At 33.2% G+C, this 18,368-nt stretch overlaps 1 protein-coding gene across 1 annotated transcript in view; it reads right to left on the bottom strand.

Annotated features, from left to right (window-relative positions):
• LOC111507920 (cytosolic carboxypeptidase-like protein 5) overlaps window positions 1-18,368 on the bottom strand; it is a 49,791-nt gene that overhangs the window by 12,337 nt on the left and 19,086 nt on the right. The window contains 3 exon segments of the mRNA XM_074174620.1: window positions 10,344-10,641; window positions 13,066-13,340; window positions 13,400-13,671. Of these exon segments, the coding sequence (XP_074030721.1) occupies window positions 10,344-10,641; window positions 13,066-13,340; window positions 13,400-13,671 (845 nt within the window).

Raw genomic sequence — 18,368 nt, 5'->3', positions numbered from 1 at the left:
AGATGTTTTGTTTGTGTGATCAAACTGAAGTTTGTAGCGTTAACCTTGTTAAAAAAACACTACTTCAACATTTAACTATTTACTTCAATAGCAGGTATTGGAAGATGTTTACAGTGCGTGAATATGAAAGAGAACAAACAGATGTTTAACTATTGGTGTTCATGAAGGAACTACAACTCACTAATATACATTGAAACGATCAACGCTCTCTCGAGAGGGATGAACCGTGAGAGGTTCAAGTTCAAAGAGGTGCAACCACTTGCCTGTACAGGGTGGTACGAGACACATGAAAAGAAAAGAGTGAAGAAAATATGAATTAAATGAACACTCACCGTACATACCGCCCCCTTTGAAAGAACCTACTTTCAACTGGAATGCAAAATAATAACAATAAAACTAACATTAGTTACATATAGTAAAAATGGTACAGTAGGAACAGTTTCTATTGGCAACACATATATTTTAGAAGAAGCTCTTCTAAACACGCCCTTGGGCGTTTGAACAGTCACTACGCGCACCACACTGTCTTCACCAGGATGAACTTCGATAATTCGGGCCAATGACCATTTGAGGGGGGTAGGTTGTCTTCCTTGACGAGCACCATTGTCCCTGGCTTCAGTAACGTGCTTGCGGAAGAAGAATGTCGTTTTCCTCTCTGTTAGAGCTGAGACAAGTATTGGTAACGACCATCAAAACATCATTCAATGACAACCCAGTGTCTGTAGCTGCAGATCCGTCAAATACCACCCTACACTTGGTTGTTGAAGAATTTTCCTTAAACACTGCGTGATGGGGAAGATAATAGATTGGATGATCCGAAATATCAGTATTGTTTTTCTCCTCCAAACTTCCAATTTTAGTCATGTGCTCAAGATCACTGTACTCCTTGAGAAATCCATGATACTGCTCCTTCATTCATATGTCTTTATCTAACCTTCTTTCAAGCTGTTGAAACCTTTTTACCGAGTCGCCTAAATCGGAAATATTATCCTTTAACGGTAAAGCGACCGTAAACCTTCCATTTTCATCCCGTGTTATTGTTTCGTGAAATATTATTTCACACTCCATCTCTTCCTTTGAAAAAGGTTTGATCCGAGGACATTCTTCCACCTCCCAGAAGTTTTCAAGCTGCTCCTGTATATGCATGTTTGACGAAAGATTGCATACTACGGTACCATTTTTCATTTCTGGTGAACCCATAATGGGACCGGCTATGACCTAACCCAATTTGGTTTTCTGAATTACAAGTTGATTCCTTCCTAATTTGACCTGCCCTACGCATAATAAATCCCAAACAACTGCTGCTCCTAACAAAAGATCAACCTTAATGCTTTTACCAAATGTCAAGTCTGCCAAAGTGATGTTATCTGGAATTTTAAAACTAGACTCGATATTTATGGAAGGCAAATTCTCCGAAATTTTATCAACAATAAGAAATGTAGAATTGAACTTGAAGTTGTTTGATTTGGAATGAATAACCGCGTTTACTGAACGTGTGATATTTGTTATTCCCTGACTGATGCCTACTACTGGAACAAAAATTTTTTGTGTTGTAAGCCGCAACTTTTCTCAGAGATCTAGTGACATAAAGTTGGATTGAAATCTCAAATCCAGGAGAGTTCTGCACTCCTGAAAATTGCCTGAATTGTCAACAATATATACCAATGCTGTTGACAATAAAACATCCCTTGGTGTTTTGATAACCGTGCATTGATAATTCTGCAATGTGTTTTGGATCTCGGATGACTGGGATCCATCCGAATGAGATGAACTTGCTTATGATCCTTCCGAAGTATGTAACGAACTTTCCCGAACTCGTTTGTCTTGCTCCCCCACACAGTTTACAACCGCTCATTGAACAGCTCTCTACCTTATGACCATACTTCAAACAATTCCAACAGGCACTTTCCCTTTTGACCTCATCCCTTTAAGCTGATAAAGATAACCTCTAGAATTTTTTGCATGCGACCAAAAAATGGTTATTATTGCAAACCGAACATGGCTTGGCTACCGTGACAAAAGACCTAGATGCATTTTGCCGATCTAGTTTCCCCTTCAAGTCGCCCGACTTATTAATGGATTTCCCAGAATCAATAGACTCTAAGAGTTGACATTTCTTTTGTAAAAACTCTTGAAACTCTGCCATTGTGGAAAATTTGTTATTTGAACCACTTTTTTGCCATTCCCTTTTTGGAATTGGATCTAGTTTGTTTTCTAATATGTAAATCAAGAGTGTGTCCCATGTATCAATTGGCTGATCTAACGATTTCAAAGATCTGATATCTCTGATTGTTACATCTAATAGTTTTCTCAATTGTGAAAAAGATTCTTTGTTTATTTGTGGAAAATTGTACAAAGAGTCTATATGACTTAAAGCTATAAGATTTTATTCTCGAAACGACCTTTCAACAATTTCCATGCTTCTAAATAATTTTGTTTCTAAACTTCTAGAGCCCGAACCACTTCTGCTGCCTCACCCTTTAAAGCATTTTTTACATAATAAAATTTTTGTATGCCAGTTAGCCCTGTTTTAGTGTGAATTAAGACATTTAATGTGTCGTGAAATTCCATCCATTCCTTATACGGACCGTGAAATGAAGGAATTTCCATCGTTGGTAATTTTAAATTTTTGTCTACCGGTTGACCTCCCTGTACAATGTTTTGAACACCCCCTGTATTGGTGTTATCTCGTACCGAATTTGAATTAATGCTTTCCGCTTGAGAAATAATTCTAAAATATGTTTCTTCAAAAATGTACCTTTCTTCCTGCTGTTCATTAGACCCATCAAGTTTTTCTATACCATCTTGTAATGTTTTGGAAAGATAAAGGATAAATGTACTCACTGAATCTCCCTTTCTGCCGTTTGTGTAGATATATTTCTACTTGTTATATTTGTGGTTGTTGATTTCCCTTACGAGTACGCCGCCCATGCATTTGCCGATGCACGAGGAGTTCTGCTGTCGTTGATTATGTGGCCACTTGTCTAAACTACGCGCCAGCTCCCTCCACCCGTTTGATTCCCACGCTGTAGATGCTCTCTTGGTTCCGATTCACCGATAGGTACGCGATACACACTTTTACCGCTTCCTAGTGCCCTTTTACGAACACCTTCACTTATAAATTATGACTTCAAAGTTCGTTGAAATTTTGTTTGTGTGATCAAACTGAATTTTGTAGCGTTAACCTTGTTAATAAAACACTACTTCAACTTTTAACTATTTACTTCGATAGCAGGTATTGGAATATTTTTACAATGCGTGAATATGAAAGAGAACAAACAGATGTTTAACTATTGCTGTTTACGAAGGAACTAAAACTTACTAATATACATTGAACCGATCAACGCTCTCTCGAGAGGGATGAACCGTGAGAGGTTCAAGTGTTCTGGAATGCAACCACTTGCATGTACAGGGTGGTACGAGAAATAAGAAAAGAGTGAAAAAAATATGAAGTAAATGAATTATCACCGTACAATAGATTTTATTTTTTTGCTCTACCGCCTCCATTTTCAATAATATCAAAAAATGACAAAGAAACTTTTTTTGGCTTTATTACATGTGCTTTATAATCTGGTTGAACTCATTTTTCAATGCAACGTTTCGTTCATTGAATTCCATCATCAATATATGTTTTTTAAATACGGACCTGTATATTTTTTATACATTTTCGTAGTCATTATAATTACAAATTCGTTGACATATCACAACAAATGTATTTCACGACGTTTCTTCCCGAAACCACATCATCAATATTCTATCATTTAACTTTTTTTATTCAATGAGAAATCAGATATCAAACTATTGTTGTAACACATAGTTAACAGTATCGTTAATACATCACATTGAAAAAAAAAACAGTTGCGAAAGAAAATGTAACGAAATAATAAATGATATAAAATGAACACCATAACGGAATGTCTCACATTACATTTTTTAAGTTACCGTCTCACGCGACATCGCATCAAATGTTCAAATTGTCTTCCATCATTTCTTAAACAAATACTTGCTCTAGAAATAGTGGGCTTGTGACAGTTCTCTAACATCTGTGGAGTGATAGCGATGCAAGCACTCCTTATTGAATCTTTCAATTCTTCAATTTTTTCAAAATTTGTTCTGAATACTTGATCTTTTATGAAGCCCCACAACGAAAAATCTAGAAGAGAAAGGTCCGGTGAACGGGGTGGCCATTTAATAGGACCATTATTTCCTATACACCTTCCTGGCATAGTTGTATTGAGGAAATCTTTGCAGATTCTCCTGTGATGTGGTGAAGCTCCGTTGTATTGGAAATACTCATATTTTCTTATGAGGCTCAGTAGTAAATCTTCTAATAACTCAATTAGAGTCCCTGATAAGAAATCCAAGTATAATTCTCCGGTCAGAGATGTTTCAAAAAAGTGGGGGCCAATAATTTTATTATCAAGAACACTAAGCCATACGTTAACACCATATCTCTCTTGAAAATTGGTAACTCTATGTAAATATTAATTTTCTTGTCGCCAATAATAATGTATATTTCTGTTGAACCGTCCGTTATTGGTAAATGTACTTTCATCACACCACATTTTTTTTTTACCAATTTCATTATCTTGGCGAAATTTTCTAATGAGCCATCTACAAAAAACTTTTCTCCTGTTGAAGTCCGTTTAACGCAAATGATGAACTTTCCTGCCTCGATAAGGCTTGAATTTATTTTTCTTCAAAATTTTCCGTACAAACGTAGTGGATATGGCTGAATTATGAGCAATCTCCCTCAGAGATACTTCCTTGTTCTCAATTTTTTTTAATTTCCATAAATCCTAAATCAGATTAATGTCACTTTATCATTATTGTGAATCTTCTTTGAACTCACCTAAAACGCCGATTTCATTATCGCCACCACATTCAGTAACCGTACATCTTCTTTCGGAGGGTTTTTCAAAAGATCCATAATTCTGTAAAGTATTTTCGATTCGTTGAAAATATCTATGATTAGGTTGTCGTCGTTCAGGATAAAGTTCCTGATACATTGCCAGAGATTTGGTAGCATTCCTCAAACATTTCGAATATACAAAAAGCTTATCCACTTTTTTGTCATTGGAAAAATTCATGTTTCTCCCTTAAAATCGCTCAACGATTTGAATAACTTTTATTTTGTGTGTGACAATTAACATGACATTATTCACATTCATGTATTTCATGGCTTACCTCAAAAAAAGAAATTATCGCTTATCATGTTTCTCTTGAAAATCATCTATGACTTTTTTAATACAGTATTTTTATTAGTTAATTCTTGTTGATATCCTCATTTTCTAAACAGAAATTTTTGGGTAGCTACATATTTTCAAAAGACATTTGAATATTATGAATGATGACCCTGACAGAAATTTAGTTGGATTTCAGTGAATACAAATATTTATAATCTCAATGAACGACCTTATCGACAGAACTCTTGATTTCAGTAACATTCAGAAATTGGAACACTTAATAAAAAATTATAGTGATGATGTGGTTTCGGGAAGAAACGTCGGGAAATATAGATGTTGTGATATATCCGCGAATTTGTAATTATAAAGACTACGAAAATGTATAAAAAATATACAGGTCCGTATTTGAAAAATGCACATTGATGATGGAATTCAACTGAACGAAACGTTGCATTGAAAAATGAGTTCACCCAGATTATAAAGCACATGAAATAAAGCAAAAAGTTTCTTTGTCGTTTTTTGATATTGTTGAAAATGGAGGCGGTAGAGCAAAAAAATTAAATTTGTCATTTTCAGTTTTTTGCAAATTTCTCACAAACCGTTGATGATTTTATGGATCTGAAAATACCATTGTGTTGCATCCCTAAAAAGGTAACTTTTATTCCATTTAACCGTCCTTGTACGACCTACCGTTTCCCAGATAGCAATAATGGTATCAGTAAAAAAGGTTATGCCTTTAAAACGGAAAACCCAAAAATATAATATTTTTTCCAATAGCTTCTAAAGGGTATATAATTTAGTTCATAAGTTTTAAATTCGTATTCAACAGAAATGACATTCCTATGAGTCATAGCTCATTGGATTCGTAATGTCATGTAGAAATGTTTTAATAATTTTACAAAACACAAAAAATTGCATTTGTTATTATCAAATCAAGATGGAAGTAGAAGTCATCAATTTTTTCGTAGTCAACCTAAAAACTATCAAAACTTAAGAGAAGAAAATAAAAGATTCTGAAAGAGGAGGAAATTTACAATAAAAAATCCCAATTCCCGGAACTTTGCCTACATTAAATTGAAATGGGTAATTTTTGTATGAGAAATTAGTTTTTGAGAATAAAAAAGCTCTTTATATGAAAATTGACTTTCTACTTCTTCATCTTTATACGAAAATTGTAGTAAACTTTCAAAGAAAGGAGGAAATCAATCCTTTACAAAGATGTGTAGATCATACATAGAAGGTACTTTTTGATACAAACTGGAAGAAAAAGCCCTCCTAAAACAACTACTTTCGGGAAGGTTTTTTCATCCCCAGGATTGATGTTTAAAGAGATGTCATGTTACAAGAGATACGATGTTACAAGAGGTAAGGTGGAAGATGAATTTCAAGAATATTTTCTATTTCTGAAAAACAAGTTGACCTTGACGATAAAATCCAATTAATGATTGATTGAAGAAAATGATTTATATTCACCCACAAAGAGAATTCAGAGAACGTAATAATAGCATTGCTCTACATATAATATAGTTATTCAAAGAACCTTTCAGCATTATCTGTGAACCTTGTAGGCATGAAGGTATAGGTCATCTCTGGAATGATAAATGACTAAGACTGTTGGGAAGATCCGGCATACCGTCTTTTTTTTTGGAAGATAATGAGACAGCAGAGCACATACTTTGTGTCTGTCAGCAAATTCAGCAAATAGATTGATCAGCATTCTTAAGAAGCTGACCTCGGTGGAGTTTAAATCAGTGTTAGCCACAATGAACACTCACAGGTGACAGTGTAGGGTTAGATAGACCCACTTACTTTGGACCTAATCTATACTGATCTGACGACTTTTTATAATTCTCTTTGTGAAGTTTTTTTTTGTTTTCTTAATTATTTCTATGATTGTTGCTCTACCAACGTGTGTGTATATTTTTAGGGGAGTTTATTTTAATGTTACAATTCAAAATCCAGCCATCAACTGCCATAGTGAATGATGAGATCCGAGCTCAGAAAGTGGTGAAAGTGAGTGATTTTGGTAGACAGTGTACAGGAATACTTCGTTACAAAGGGTAGTTCTGGTTCCCCCATACAATGATGTGAATTCAACTACTCTGAGAAGATTTTTATGTTTTGATAAAATCAATATTCACATACATAATTTTTATTCAGAAAAAAATAGTTTATACTCATAAAGATATTCTTATAAAAAATATTTATTTCTGATTGACATTTACGTGCATGGGAATTGTCAGTATCTATAGTCTATTTCAAAAGAGTGTAGAGTAATAAATCATGAAGTGTCATAAAATTTGCCTGAATTTCGTTGTCGTCCATGGGCGTAGGCAAATCTTAGGATTATTAAACTTAATAATTAAAGTAAATTAAAAATTACAGACATAGATAATAATAAAAGGCCATTTTTGGGAAGTAATTTGGTCTAAAACTAAGTACCTACATGTATTTAGGTAAGTAAAATTTCTTTAAAAAAGATTAAGATTAATTTTAGTGGTTCTTGTAAACTTATTTAATATGCAATTTGGGTTCATATACTTGAGCATGATTTCTCAAAAAAGGGTTAACACTCAGTTCCGAGGTGCCATGTCATTATAATAATCCCTTTTTGACCCTGCCCACCAATCATGCAATACCTATTAAATAAGGTAATTAAGAAAAAGGGTTTAAATATATTGTAATGGTGTCTTGAACATTCGAGTTATAATAGTAATTGTTACTACACCAATTAAACGTGATATATATAGTGAAAAAGTTATAAAATGGGGACATTTACTCCAAAGAAAAGAAGTGTAAAAAATTCTCCGCTATCTGTTTGCGAAAAAGTTATAATTTTAAATGTATATGATTGCATAAAACACGATCACCCTAGTTTGTCTGTGCAAGAAAGTGTTGAGCGATGTGCCCGATTTTTAAATTATTGCGAGAAAGAAAGATATCAGGCCAGGTAAGTCCATGCAAGAGAAAATCAGGAAGACCAATAAAAATCTTAGATGAAGACACCAAATGTGACATTCGAAGAAAAGTTCATTCGTTTTATTTTAAAAAGGAAATACCCACTCTTGAAAAAATATTTATCGAGATAAGCCAAGATAACGATATTCCTTTGATATCCAGAAAACTTTTATGGAAAACTTTAAAAAGTATGAATTTTGCCTGGGAAAAGCACAATCGAAAGGCACTATTACTGGAAAGTGATGAAATTGTTTGCTGGAGACGAAAATATTTGACAACTATAAAGCAGTACCGCAGAGAGCAAAAGAAAATTTTTTATCTTGATGAGACGTGGATAAACGAAGGTTATATAGTCAAAGAAATGTGGCAAGATAAAAATATAACAAGTTCTCGCCAAGCTTTCATAGAAGGCCTTTCGACGGGTATTAAAGTGCCTTCGGGAAAAGGGAAGAGGCTTATAATTGCTCACATTGGAAGCGAAGACGGATTTTTAAAAGAAGGTTTGTTAAGCTTTGAGTCGTGCCGGACGGGAGATTATCATGAGGACATGAATTCGGATGTCTTCGAAGACTACTTCGGGGAAATGTTAAAATTTCTTTCAGCTGATTCGGTCGTGGTTATGGATAATGCAAGCTACCATTCAAGGCGCTTAGAGAAGGTACCAACTTCAGCTTGGAGAAAGCAAGAAATTATTAACTGGCTGTCAAATAAAGGTATTCAGTTTGAGACGAATTCAGTAAAGAAGGAACTACTAGCCATAGTAAAACAACATAAATCTCGCTTCATGAAATATGCCGTAGAAGATGTAGCAGAAAAGTATAAAGTAACTGTGCTGCGCCTACCGCCATATCATTGCGAATTAAATCCTATAGAACTTATATGGGCACAAGTTAAAGGATATGTTGCAAGGCACAATATCACATTTAAAATGAAAGATGTCAAGGTATTGTTTGATCAAGCCATTATGGAAATCACATCAGAAAACTGGCAAAAAGCAATCCAGCATGTTTTAAAAGAGGAAGATAAAATGTGGGAACTGGACAACTTGGTCGATCAGGTGGTTGACCCTATAATTATAACACCAGGGGATGATGACAGTTGTTCGGATGAAGACTATACTGATGTAGAATAATTTAATTGAATTGTAAATATACTGTAGCGGGATAAGCAATCTGGACAGAGACCAGTGTATCAGTGACAGTGACACTTTTGCTTAGGTTAGGGTTTAGAATTAAGGGTAGTCTGAATAATTATTTTCTCGGAAGGTTCTCGAAAATTGTACCTAGTAATCTCTAGAACATTCAATTAGGGTATAAATAGAGTGTTGTTGAACGTTAAGGGAAGTTCACAGTTTTAGTATTGTTCAAGTGTCAAATTGTAATAACGTATCCAGTAAAGTTCTTGTCGTTTTTGTGAATAAATTGATTTAAAGTCCCCACAAGTGTTTCAATACATAAAGTTCGTTCGTGTGTGTTTGTGAGTATTTCCCGATTTCGGTTCGTATATATTTTATTGTTACATTTTATATTTTTTTAATAACACTGTTCTGCTGTATTAAATTTTTATTTCCTTTAATATAATTTTTATGAATGCATATTCTTTTGGCAATTATCCCACTAGCGCGCCTCTGGCTCAGTATTTATCCGTCGATAACAATGGACAAATCCCTTAAAACAGGGTGATACCTACCTGCTCTTTATGAAACGACATAATTTTGCAATGCGGACTAGGGAAGTGACAGAATTTATTGACGGATCACCCTGTAGCGCTTTTGAATACTTAATGAGATTTTATTACTCTACACTCTTTTGAAATAGACTATAAATATAAGGATTGTTAATACAGTGAAGAGTAAATAATAGAATAGTATAAAATAAAAGAATCACATTGATGAATATTACTTTGAAAATTGCCCAATAGTAAAATCTTCATGTTTTTTTTTGTTATAAATGGTCACTTTTTAGCCAGAGTCAGTGTTCATGGAATTCACAATAATAAAGTGTAACAAGAGTGAATTCGAGATTCTCCAGGGTAAAATAAACTAATAATAAAAAAATTACTTTGTGCAATGCTACTTTCACGTGTTCGTAAGTAATAGATAATTAATTGCAATTGCTTTTTTAAAGATTTTTGCCTTAAGTGCTTTCTTGGTAGGAGATAAACAGCAATAACAAAAAACAATTTTTGGCTATTTCTTACCTCAGATACATATTCCTTTCAGTAAAATTGCAAGCGTTGAAATGAAAGTTATGATTATTGATACTCATGAGTTTTGGTAATAACATACACTCAACATTCCTCTCTATATCCTCAAAATGATTACCATACAAAAATATTCCCTTTTTGGATGCGTGCCCATGAAGATCCATGTACATGAAGAGGCCAGAATCATTTGAATTCACGTCACCATGATCACCGACGATTTTTTCAAATTTAACTTCTTCTTTACTCTCCGTATATTTCAATTTTGCCCCACAGTTTCTACAAAAATTGTGCCCTAAAGGAAAGAAAAGGCATTAGTGTCTGTTACCAAGTAGTGTTGAAACTTATTTGGGATTGAATTACCAGTCTTGTCATTGAACTTATATAATTATAACCTCTTAGTGGTTCATCTAGAGTTACGTGAAAAGTTTAAATAAAATATGAGAGCTTAGCATATTGTATTTGAGTATTAGAGACTCTCATTAGGTAATGTAAGTATTATGTAGTTTTTATCTTTTCAACCTTTTTTTCCATTATATTTTATGACTTGTTTTTTTAGGTATTGATCATATACAAATAAACTGATATTATTATCATTATTGAATGAAATAATTATTATCGTTTGTATGTGTTAAGGGAGTGTTTTAGAATTCATTTTAATTTCATGTATAACAAGATATGAAATGAAATTGCCCAATCCTTGATGGAAATCCATGATAATATTTGTAACTAACACTTTAGTGTGAAATTTTCATTAAACAGTTGAACGGCAACACATATCGAGTATAGAACACTCTTGAAGAAGCTATATTAGCACAGTGAAATACGTTTTATTGTTTTATAAACTGTGAATTGGGAAAATTCTACAATGAATCTTACTCAAATAAGTGTACATTTACATTTTACAGACTTTTATGATTAATGAGAGAAATAATTGTTTACAGTTGTGCAATCAAATAATTGATTCAGAATTGTTTATTTTGTTGATCAATGGTAACACAAGTACACTGTATGAATTCTTGAAAAATTATATCTGTAATGAAATAAAGATTCTAGAGCTATCATACCGTTCTGAATAAAGTACTGTTGTAAAACACGCTCTGAAGAAAATAACGCCGGCCGCCACTGGTAGCCATAAAACAATTGTGACGTTTCCTAGACGGCGCCCAGCCTGGCTGACGTTTCGCGGTTGTTGAATGTTCGCACCGGTTCGATTGAATTCCGACAAATATTCTACCAGCTTCGATGGATTTCTGAGGAATTCTCCACTGGTTTCGGGATAGTTCGTTTGCCGCTTATAAACGCTATTCACGAGCATGTCGAGATAGTCAAGTTTCGCGGACAGAGCAGTGCAGAGTGATCTAATAAGGCGATAGACATTTGAATAATGGTTGAAGTTTTTTTTTGTTGTACCTTGGGAGCTGTCTGACTTGTCCATTTAGTCCAAGTCTCTAGAAAACACTGCAGCCTCTTGGGCTTATTGCGTTTATTCTCCCATCTTCTCATAACATCAGTCTCGTTTCCTGTACTAGTTTGTACAGGTTCCCTGTTGGATGTTCGTCATATTCTTCTGGGCGTAATTTTGTACGTCCATATATCGCCTGAAGCAAAATAGTTACAAAAATGTTGCAATAATTCTGATGCAAAAAATCGATCGAAACACAACAGTGCCGGAGTTTCCTGGATTTAATGTATTAAAAAACACACTATAATGTGAGATTTCTACTTGAAAGTTTACAAAACCGTGACACGTATTTTGCTATACAATAGCATCTTCGAGTGTCACAATGAGTACTGCAATTTTCATACATATTGGACGGTAGCTGGTTGGTTAGTTTGAGTGGTTTATTATGATTATTCAATCGATTGCCATGTAAAACAATGGTTCGAGTCCGATGGATGGACGGTGGATTTTCACTGTGTCGTTCATCCCGTTCTAGCAATCGCACGGTAAAATGAAAGACCTCGTTAAGTTTCGACTTCTGTGGATTGTCGTTCATGAGGGAGTAGCAGCTGGTTAACGGAAAAACAGATTTTAAGGATTTTTTTTCTATAGATTTCAATCACTGTATTTACTTTTATATTGTTATCCCTCCATTACCTAATGAAATCAAACCGATGAATAGCGATAAAGTTTTCCACAATACAGTGAAGCTTCTGTTAATAGATGGGTGATTTCTATCGGAAACACTTTTCCCTCGTCAGAACAAAAATGCTGTCTCTCGACCCGCGATTTGTTAATCGTTATTGTTGGCTTAATTTTTTTGTATTTTTCATTTCATATTTTGATCTGTCAATGAACTTTGTGTTCTTGATGATTAATAAATTTTATTAGTATTATTATAGTCTTTCAAAATTGTCATTATTCTCAAGTACATGGATTTTTATATTTCAGTAGAATTATTCAAGATGTTCATTTTGAATCTAGAAACATCAAGAAAATTATCGAATTTAAACAGTATAATTCAACAAATTAAAGTATTGTTTTCAAAACTGTCACGTATTTACTAGTTGATATTTCCAAGATTCAATTATGTTACTGACTTTGTATCACATTCCTAATCAGTATAAAAGGCGATAAATTATAACAAGTTCTATAAATGGCATTTTGAAAGATATGAAAAAACGTTCTGAAATTGTGAAAATAGTTCACAAATGCAACTGGAGAAAAAAGTCAACGTTTCAAATATCAACAAATATTCAATTTCATAGATCCTACCTACAGTTGAGTTCAAGTTGAATGTTGGTATGATGGTAGAAATGCCCGGCATGGTATCTTCCAATTTAAGGATATTAGTCTTACATTTAGTACACCAAGATGTAGATGGGCTATCTCCTGTTTCTAACGTGATTTGAGATATTTTGTTACTAATGGTTTCATTCTGCCTAACATCATCAGCTTCAGTGAACTTGCCATCCATTTTAGTTCTTTCTGCTTTGCAACTGTTGCATTTGGGAACAACGTCTTCTTTTTCAAAACCAAAGTGATAAAATCTACCAAAGAGATTTATATGTATATAGCACATGTTTGCAGTACGTTATGGATTTCTCACCTTATTAAAGCTCTAGCAGCATAAATTGACGGGTGCTCTGTCAAGCTAGGGTTCAGGTAAACTCTATTGAGATTCACACCTCTACTATCGGTTCTGTAGTGGCCTTTAGCAACGCCATCAGGATTTAGAAAAGGAATCATTTTGAATACATATAATTTACGTAAGTTCTGTGCTACCAAATCATCTCTGGTTAATAACAAACTCAACAAACCATTAAAAACAAAAGATGAGGGTGTTTCGCCTGGATGAACCCTAGCAGAAATGAATACAACCTGAAAAATATGGATAGTTCTAAATACTGATTAAAATGGGTTTGAGGAATACATTTTACATTGAAAATATTTCTCATTCACATCGAATGAAATGACTAATTCATTTTCAAGCTTACAAACCATTTCAACCAAAAATAGAGTTCAAGTTGGAATGGTATTTTTATATGCTGAATGCACAAAAAAATCCAGTTTTAATAGAATACTGAAAATTTTATAAATGGTAGTTTTGTACTGTACGTTTCTTTAGGTTTTGAATTAGAGGGTGCGAATGTTTTAACAAAATATTCCTTTTTTTATAACCTTGTTATGGTTCTATATATTTTTGTAAAACATAAATGAGTTTTCCCATATTTTCTAACAGCAAAACGTTTTTATTTATCTGCCTAACTTCAATTTATAAGACTATCATTTCAAAAACTATAAGTATAGCTAACCAAAGTTTCAGTCAAATCAACTCGAGAGAATTTTCATAGTATTTTTACAACCAATGTTTGACATGATTTCTTAATTGACATAACTTTTATTTATGAACGGACTGAAATAAATCAAAGAAATATTAAATAAAATAATATTAAGTCAAGCTCACCACAACACATTTGTGAAAACCACTCCCAAATTGGTTAAACCGTTTTCGAAATTAGTGCGCACAAACAGAAAAACAGATAATAAAAAACTAGAAATCATTTTTGTGTAGTCTATTGCTTCGATAAAGACATCAAGGCATTAAAGAATTGGTATTGGGAATTTCACTGTGGTTCTTAATGCTTGATTTGATTTTATTGCAATTTTGAAATTTTTTATTTTATTTATACACTGTACTAGGGTAAATGTCATCAAAACATGTATTCCTTCTTTTAATATATTTCACTTTTCATTGTGTATGTGTATATCTCTTTTTGCGTGAGTCCCTTTTTACTAGTTTTAGAATGTTGACAAATCCTATAAGCATCCATCTGTTCACTTCATATACAATGGACGCTTTTCAGTGATATCAGAATAAATAAATGAATAGGCTGGTAGATCACGGTCAAATGGAAACTGAAGTACCAAACGTTTCGTCTACTAGTTCACCTGAAACTGAAAAGTAGTTATTTGGAGTTGAGAAGTAATATCTGCTAACAGGTTGTGGGCCCAGAAGTGTTAACCGCAAATTGACTAGGATAAATTAAAACTTCGACAAGGTTATTCCTTCTACCAAAATTTTCAGATGTATTTTTCCTTCTATTTTATTACGTTCTGGCACCTAAGGAATCAAATATTTGGTATTATTTTATGATGTGAATCATGTATGCAAAAAATGAAAGATTGAACTGGAACCTCTGACATAAAATGAAACCGAAACAAGCACTCGCCTATGGCGAGAAGCGCTTACTGCACAACCTCTGCTGCATGCAGCCAGTGATACAATTGAACCCAGATTTTTTGAAGTCACCCTACACAGTGTCAAAATGAATAAACTTTCCTCTACATATAACCGAATTTCAATAGCCATATTTTGACTTTGTAGAAAAACACACATCCAATATGGAATTGTATCTAAAATAAAGCAATGACAAAATTAAAGAAGTTCTATGTAAGTTACCGCAAGGTACATTTTGAAACAGTGGTTCATCTTACAAAAAAAGGAAAATAACACCGTTTCAGAATTCTTGCAAATTTTTCATCTCAATTGCAGCAGAAATTGATGACAAAATTAAATTTCAAATAAAGTTGATTGTGAAAAAAAATCTATATGATGCAGGCTCTACTGGCCACACTTTGTTAAAATATCCTCATTTACTCTTCAATTATTTTTCTTGACTATTATCTGATATCACAACCGATCTTGCCTATCCAGAGGACAAAAGGGTTGTTTTAGTGATGAGAAATATCAAGTCACTAAAAATCAAACAACATAAATGATTTTTCTTCAGTAGTTATTAATTTCAGGACTTAGTTCCTTGGTCCTTGGTTCCAGAGCAAAATGCAACTTTTTGTAGATACCTTAGAAAATTATGAAAATGAAAACTTCAGATCTTGATCGAAGGTTATGCCCTATAATTTTTCAGTGGTAGATTTAAGCAATATGAAGTCAGTGTGATGTACAGGAACATGAAATTCCAATGAAAGAGTCACTTTTTTATGATATTTGGAATTATTCGAAAAGCCTATTCATTTGTACTCAAAGTATTCTAGTTGCTTTTGGTTGAATCAAACGTTCTTGAGAAAAATACACTAGTCCTATTGGGGAAATATAATCATTCATTCTCAAAATCTTTAATATTAACTGAAAATTTGAAAAAAACAATGAGTAGGAGAACAGGAGAAGTCTTCTCATCATCCCAACTTAATTGGATCAGTCAACTTTTCTCAAAATCATTACAAAAAATTCAATATAAACAATATAAGAACATAGGCCTTTAGAACCAGAGTTGCAATTGAAGAGAACATAATCTAAGCTAGTAGGCCAACTTGTTGCTGAGACTTCGAGATTATAGCTTTTGTCTTCACAGTTAACACACATACCACTAATATCTGTTGCAGTTGCAAACAATATTTGGTATGGTTCAAGTAAACAATATAGTGCAACCTACCTTCCAACGGTTCCCCTTCAATAATATAGTTAGGTAGCAAACTAATTACGTTATTCAAGTTATTTCTGATTAAATAAGAATCACAATAACTATATGATAGTTATATACATATATATATATATATATATATATATATATATATATATATATATATATATATATATATATATATATATATATATATATATATATATATATATATATATATATATACACACACTTAACCCATTTGGCAAAACATTTAGATTTAGAAATAAACAATACCCACTTTTTAGAAAATTGAATGGTAAGCTCAAAAGCTGTCTATATACAAATTTGCATGTTATATCAGTTCCTTACTGTATGAGTGATGCGTATAACAAATTAATTTACAAATTCAATTACAAACTGAATGCATATCTATATAAGTTGAATAAATGTACAAACAATTTTGTTAATTTTATAGATGTAAATAATGGTAAGGGTAAATGTTTAACAAAAAAAGAATTATCTATTAAGATGGTCGAAAATCTTAATTAGAATGTAGTTGCGAATAAAAATTTAATATATGTTTCATGTGACCAGGAAAATTTTCCCATGGATACTCCAGAACAATCAGATCTATAGCAAGTGAGAGTGTGGATGTTAACGCTCAGGTTGAGGATAAAAATAAGCATAGTTGGCACATTTTCCATACAAATGCACAAAGTCTTATAAAAAACTTGGATAATTTGTTGCACTGTATCTCGTTGCATACACCTTTGTTAGTATGTTTATCAGAAACTCATATTACGGATGATATAGCTCTTCATGAAATTAACATAAATGTATATGAGCTAGTACTTTGTAATTCATCCAGCAGATATACGGGAGAAGTTGCCATATATATCAAAAGTGGATTGAAATTTGAACTAATTTTGAAAGATATTATTTTTATGAATGTTTGGTTTGTGGCCATCAGGGTTGTTGTAAATAATATAGTATACATAATGTGTGTGGTGTACCATTCTCCCGGAGCATCACATGCCGATTTTTTAGCATTCTTAGAAGAAAAACTAGAAGAGATGGTAAGTTGTAATTGTGATATTATTATAGTGGGCAATTTCAATCTAAATCTTAAGGGCACAGAGAACACTTACACTCGAAAAATCAAAGAACTGATTAAATTCATGGAACTGTATCAATTAGTTAACGATTATACCAGAATCACCAAGGATTCGTCCTCATTGATCGATTATTTCATAACAAATAACAAGTTGAATATTACTGGAGTCTTTTTTTCCCAACACCAAATCGTTATTTTTAATACCTCAACACGTGTTTCGATCACCAAGTGATCATCTTCAAGAGGAAGATAAAAGTCAGTTTTATCTTCCTCGATCACTGACTTTTATCTTCCTCTTGAAGATGATCACTTGGTGATCGAAACACGTGTTGAGGTATTAAAAATAACGATTTGGTGTTGGGAACAAACTCCAGTAATATTCATTACTACACCAAAGGTTCCAAACAGTACACCATAAATAAATAACAAGTTGTTGAAACTTTAACCTTCCGGGACTGGCGAGAACTTTTGGTAATCGGGGACTGGCCTGGGACTGTGAGTGCGCCATTCTGAATTCAGGGTAATTGTAACAAACATCGAAAATATTCTTGCTGATTTATATCAAAACAACAAAAAAATAATCATACATTTATTTTGCACCAGAGAAATAAAACAGAAACATTTTTTGACATCATTATAGAAAAGAGAGTCGAAAACGTCAACATCCAAAACTAGCAACTTAAAAGAAATTAAATCTACTATAATAACAGATTATGAACTTCCTCAAACATAAAATTAGATGAAATTATCTTGTGTGACATTCCAAACATATAGAATTCAAATGTTCAAGGCAGAAAAACTTCCCGCATTCTATGCACGTAAAACGCGTAGGTCGATTTTTTTCCTGTCGCAGAGACAGTAGCGACCTACCTCTTGTATTTGGCAGATTTACAGTAGGCACAACTGCATCATCTATGGCAATAATTTCTTTAATTCTGGACTTTATAGTTCGCGGTAGACAAGTCAAAGTTGCACGAAATCGAAAATGATTGTCGGCCAACTCGGAAGACAGCAAGTGCAAAAACTGTCGCCGTGTCATA

Source organism: Leptinotarsa decemlineata, unplaced genomic scaffold (assembly GCF_025532065.1).
Source record: "Leptinotarsa decemlineata unplaced genomic scaffold, Ldec_3_MD MMD2_tig00000690_RagTag_RagTag, whole genome shotgun sequence".
NCBI classification, from domain to species: domain Eukaryota; kingdom Metazoa; phylum Arthropoda; class Insecta; order Coleoptera; family Chrysomelidae; genus Leptinotarsa; species Leptinotarsa decemlineata.
Note: the sequence above shows the minus strand (reverse complement) of the source record. Positions and strands in the feature narration are given on the sequence as shown.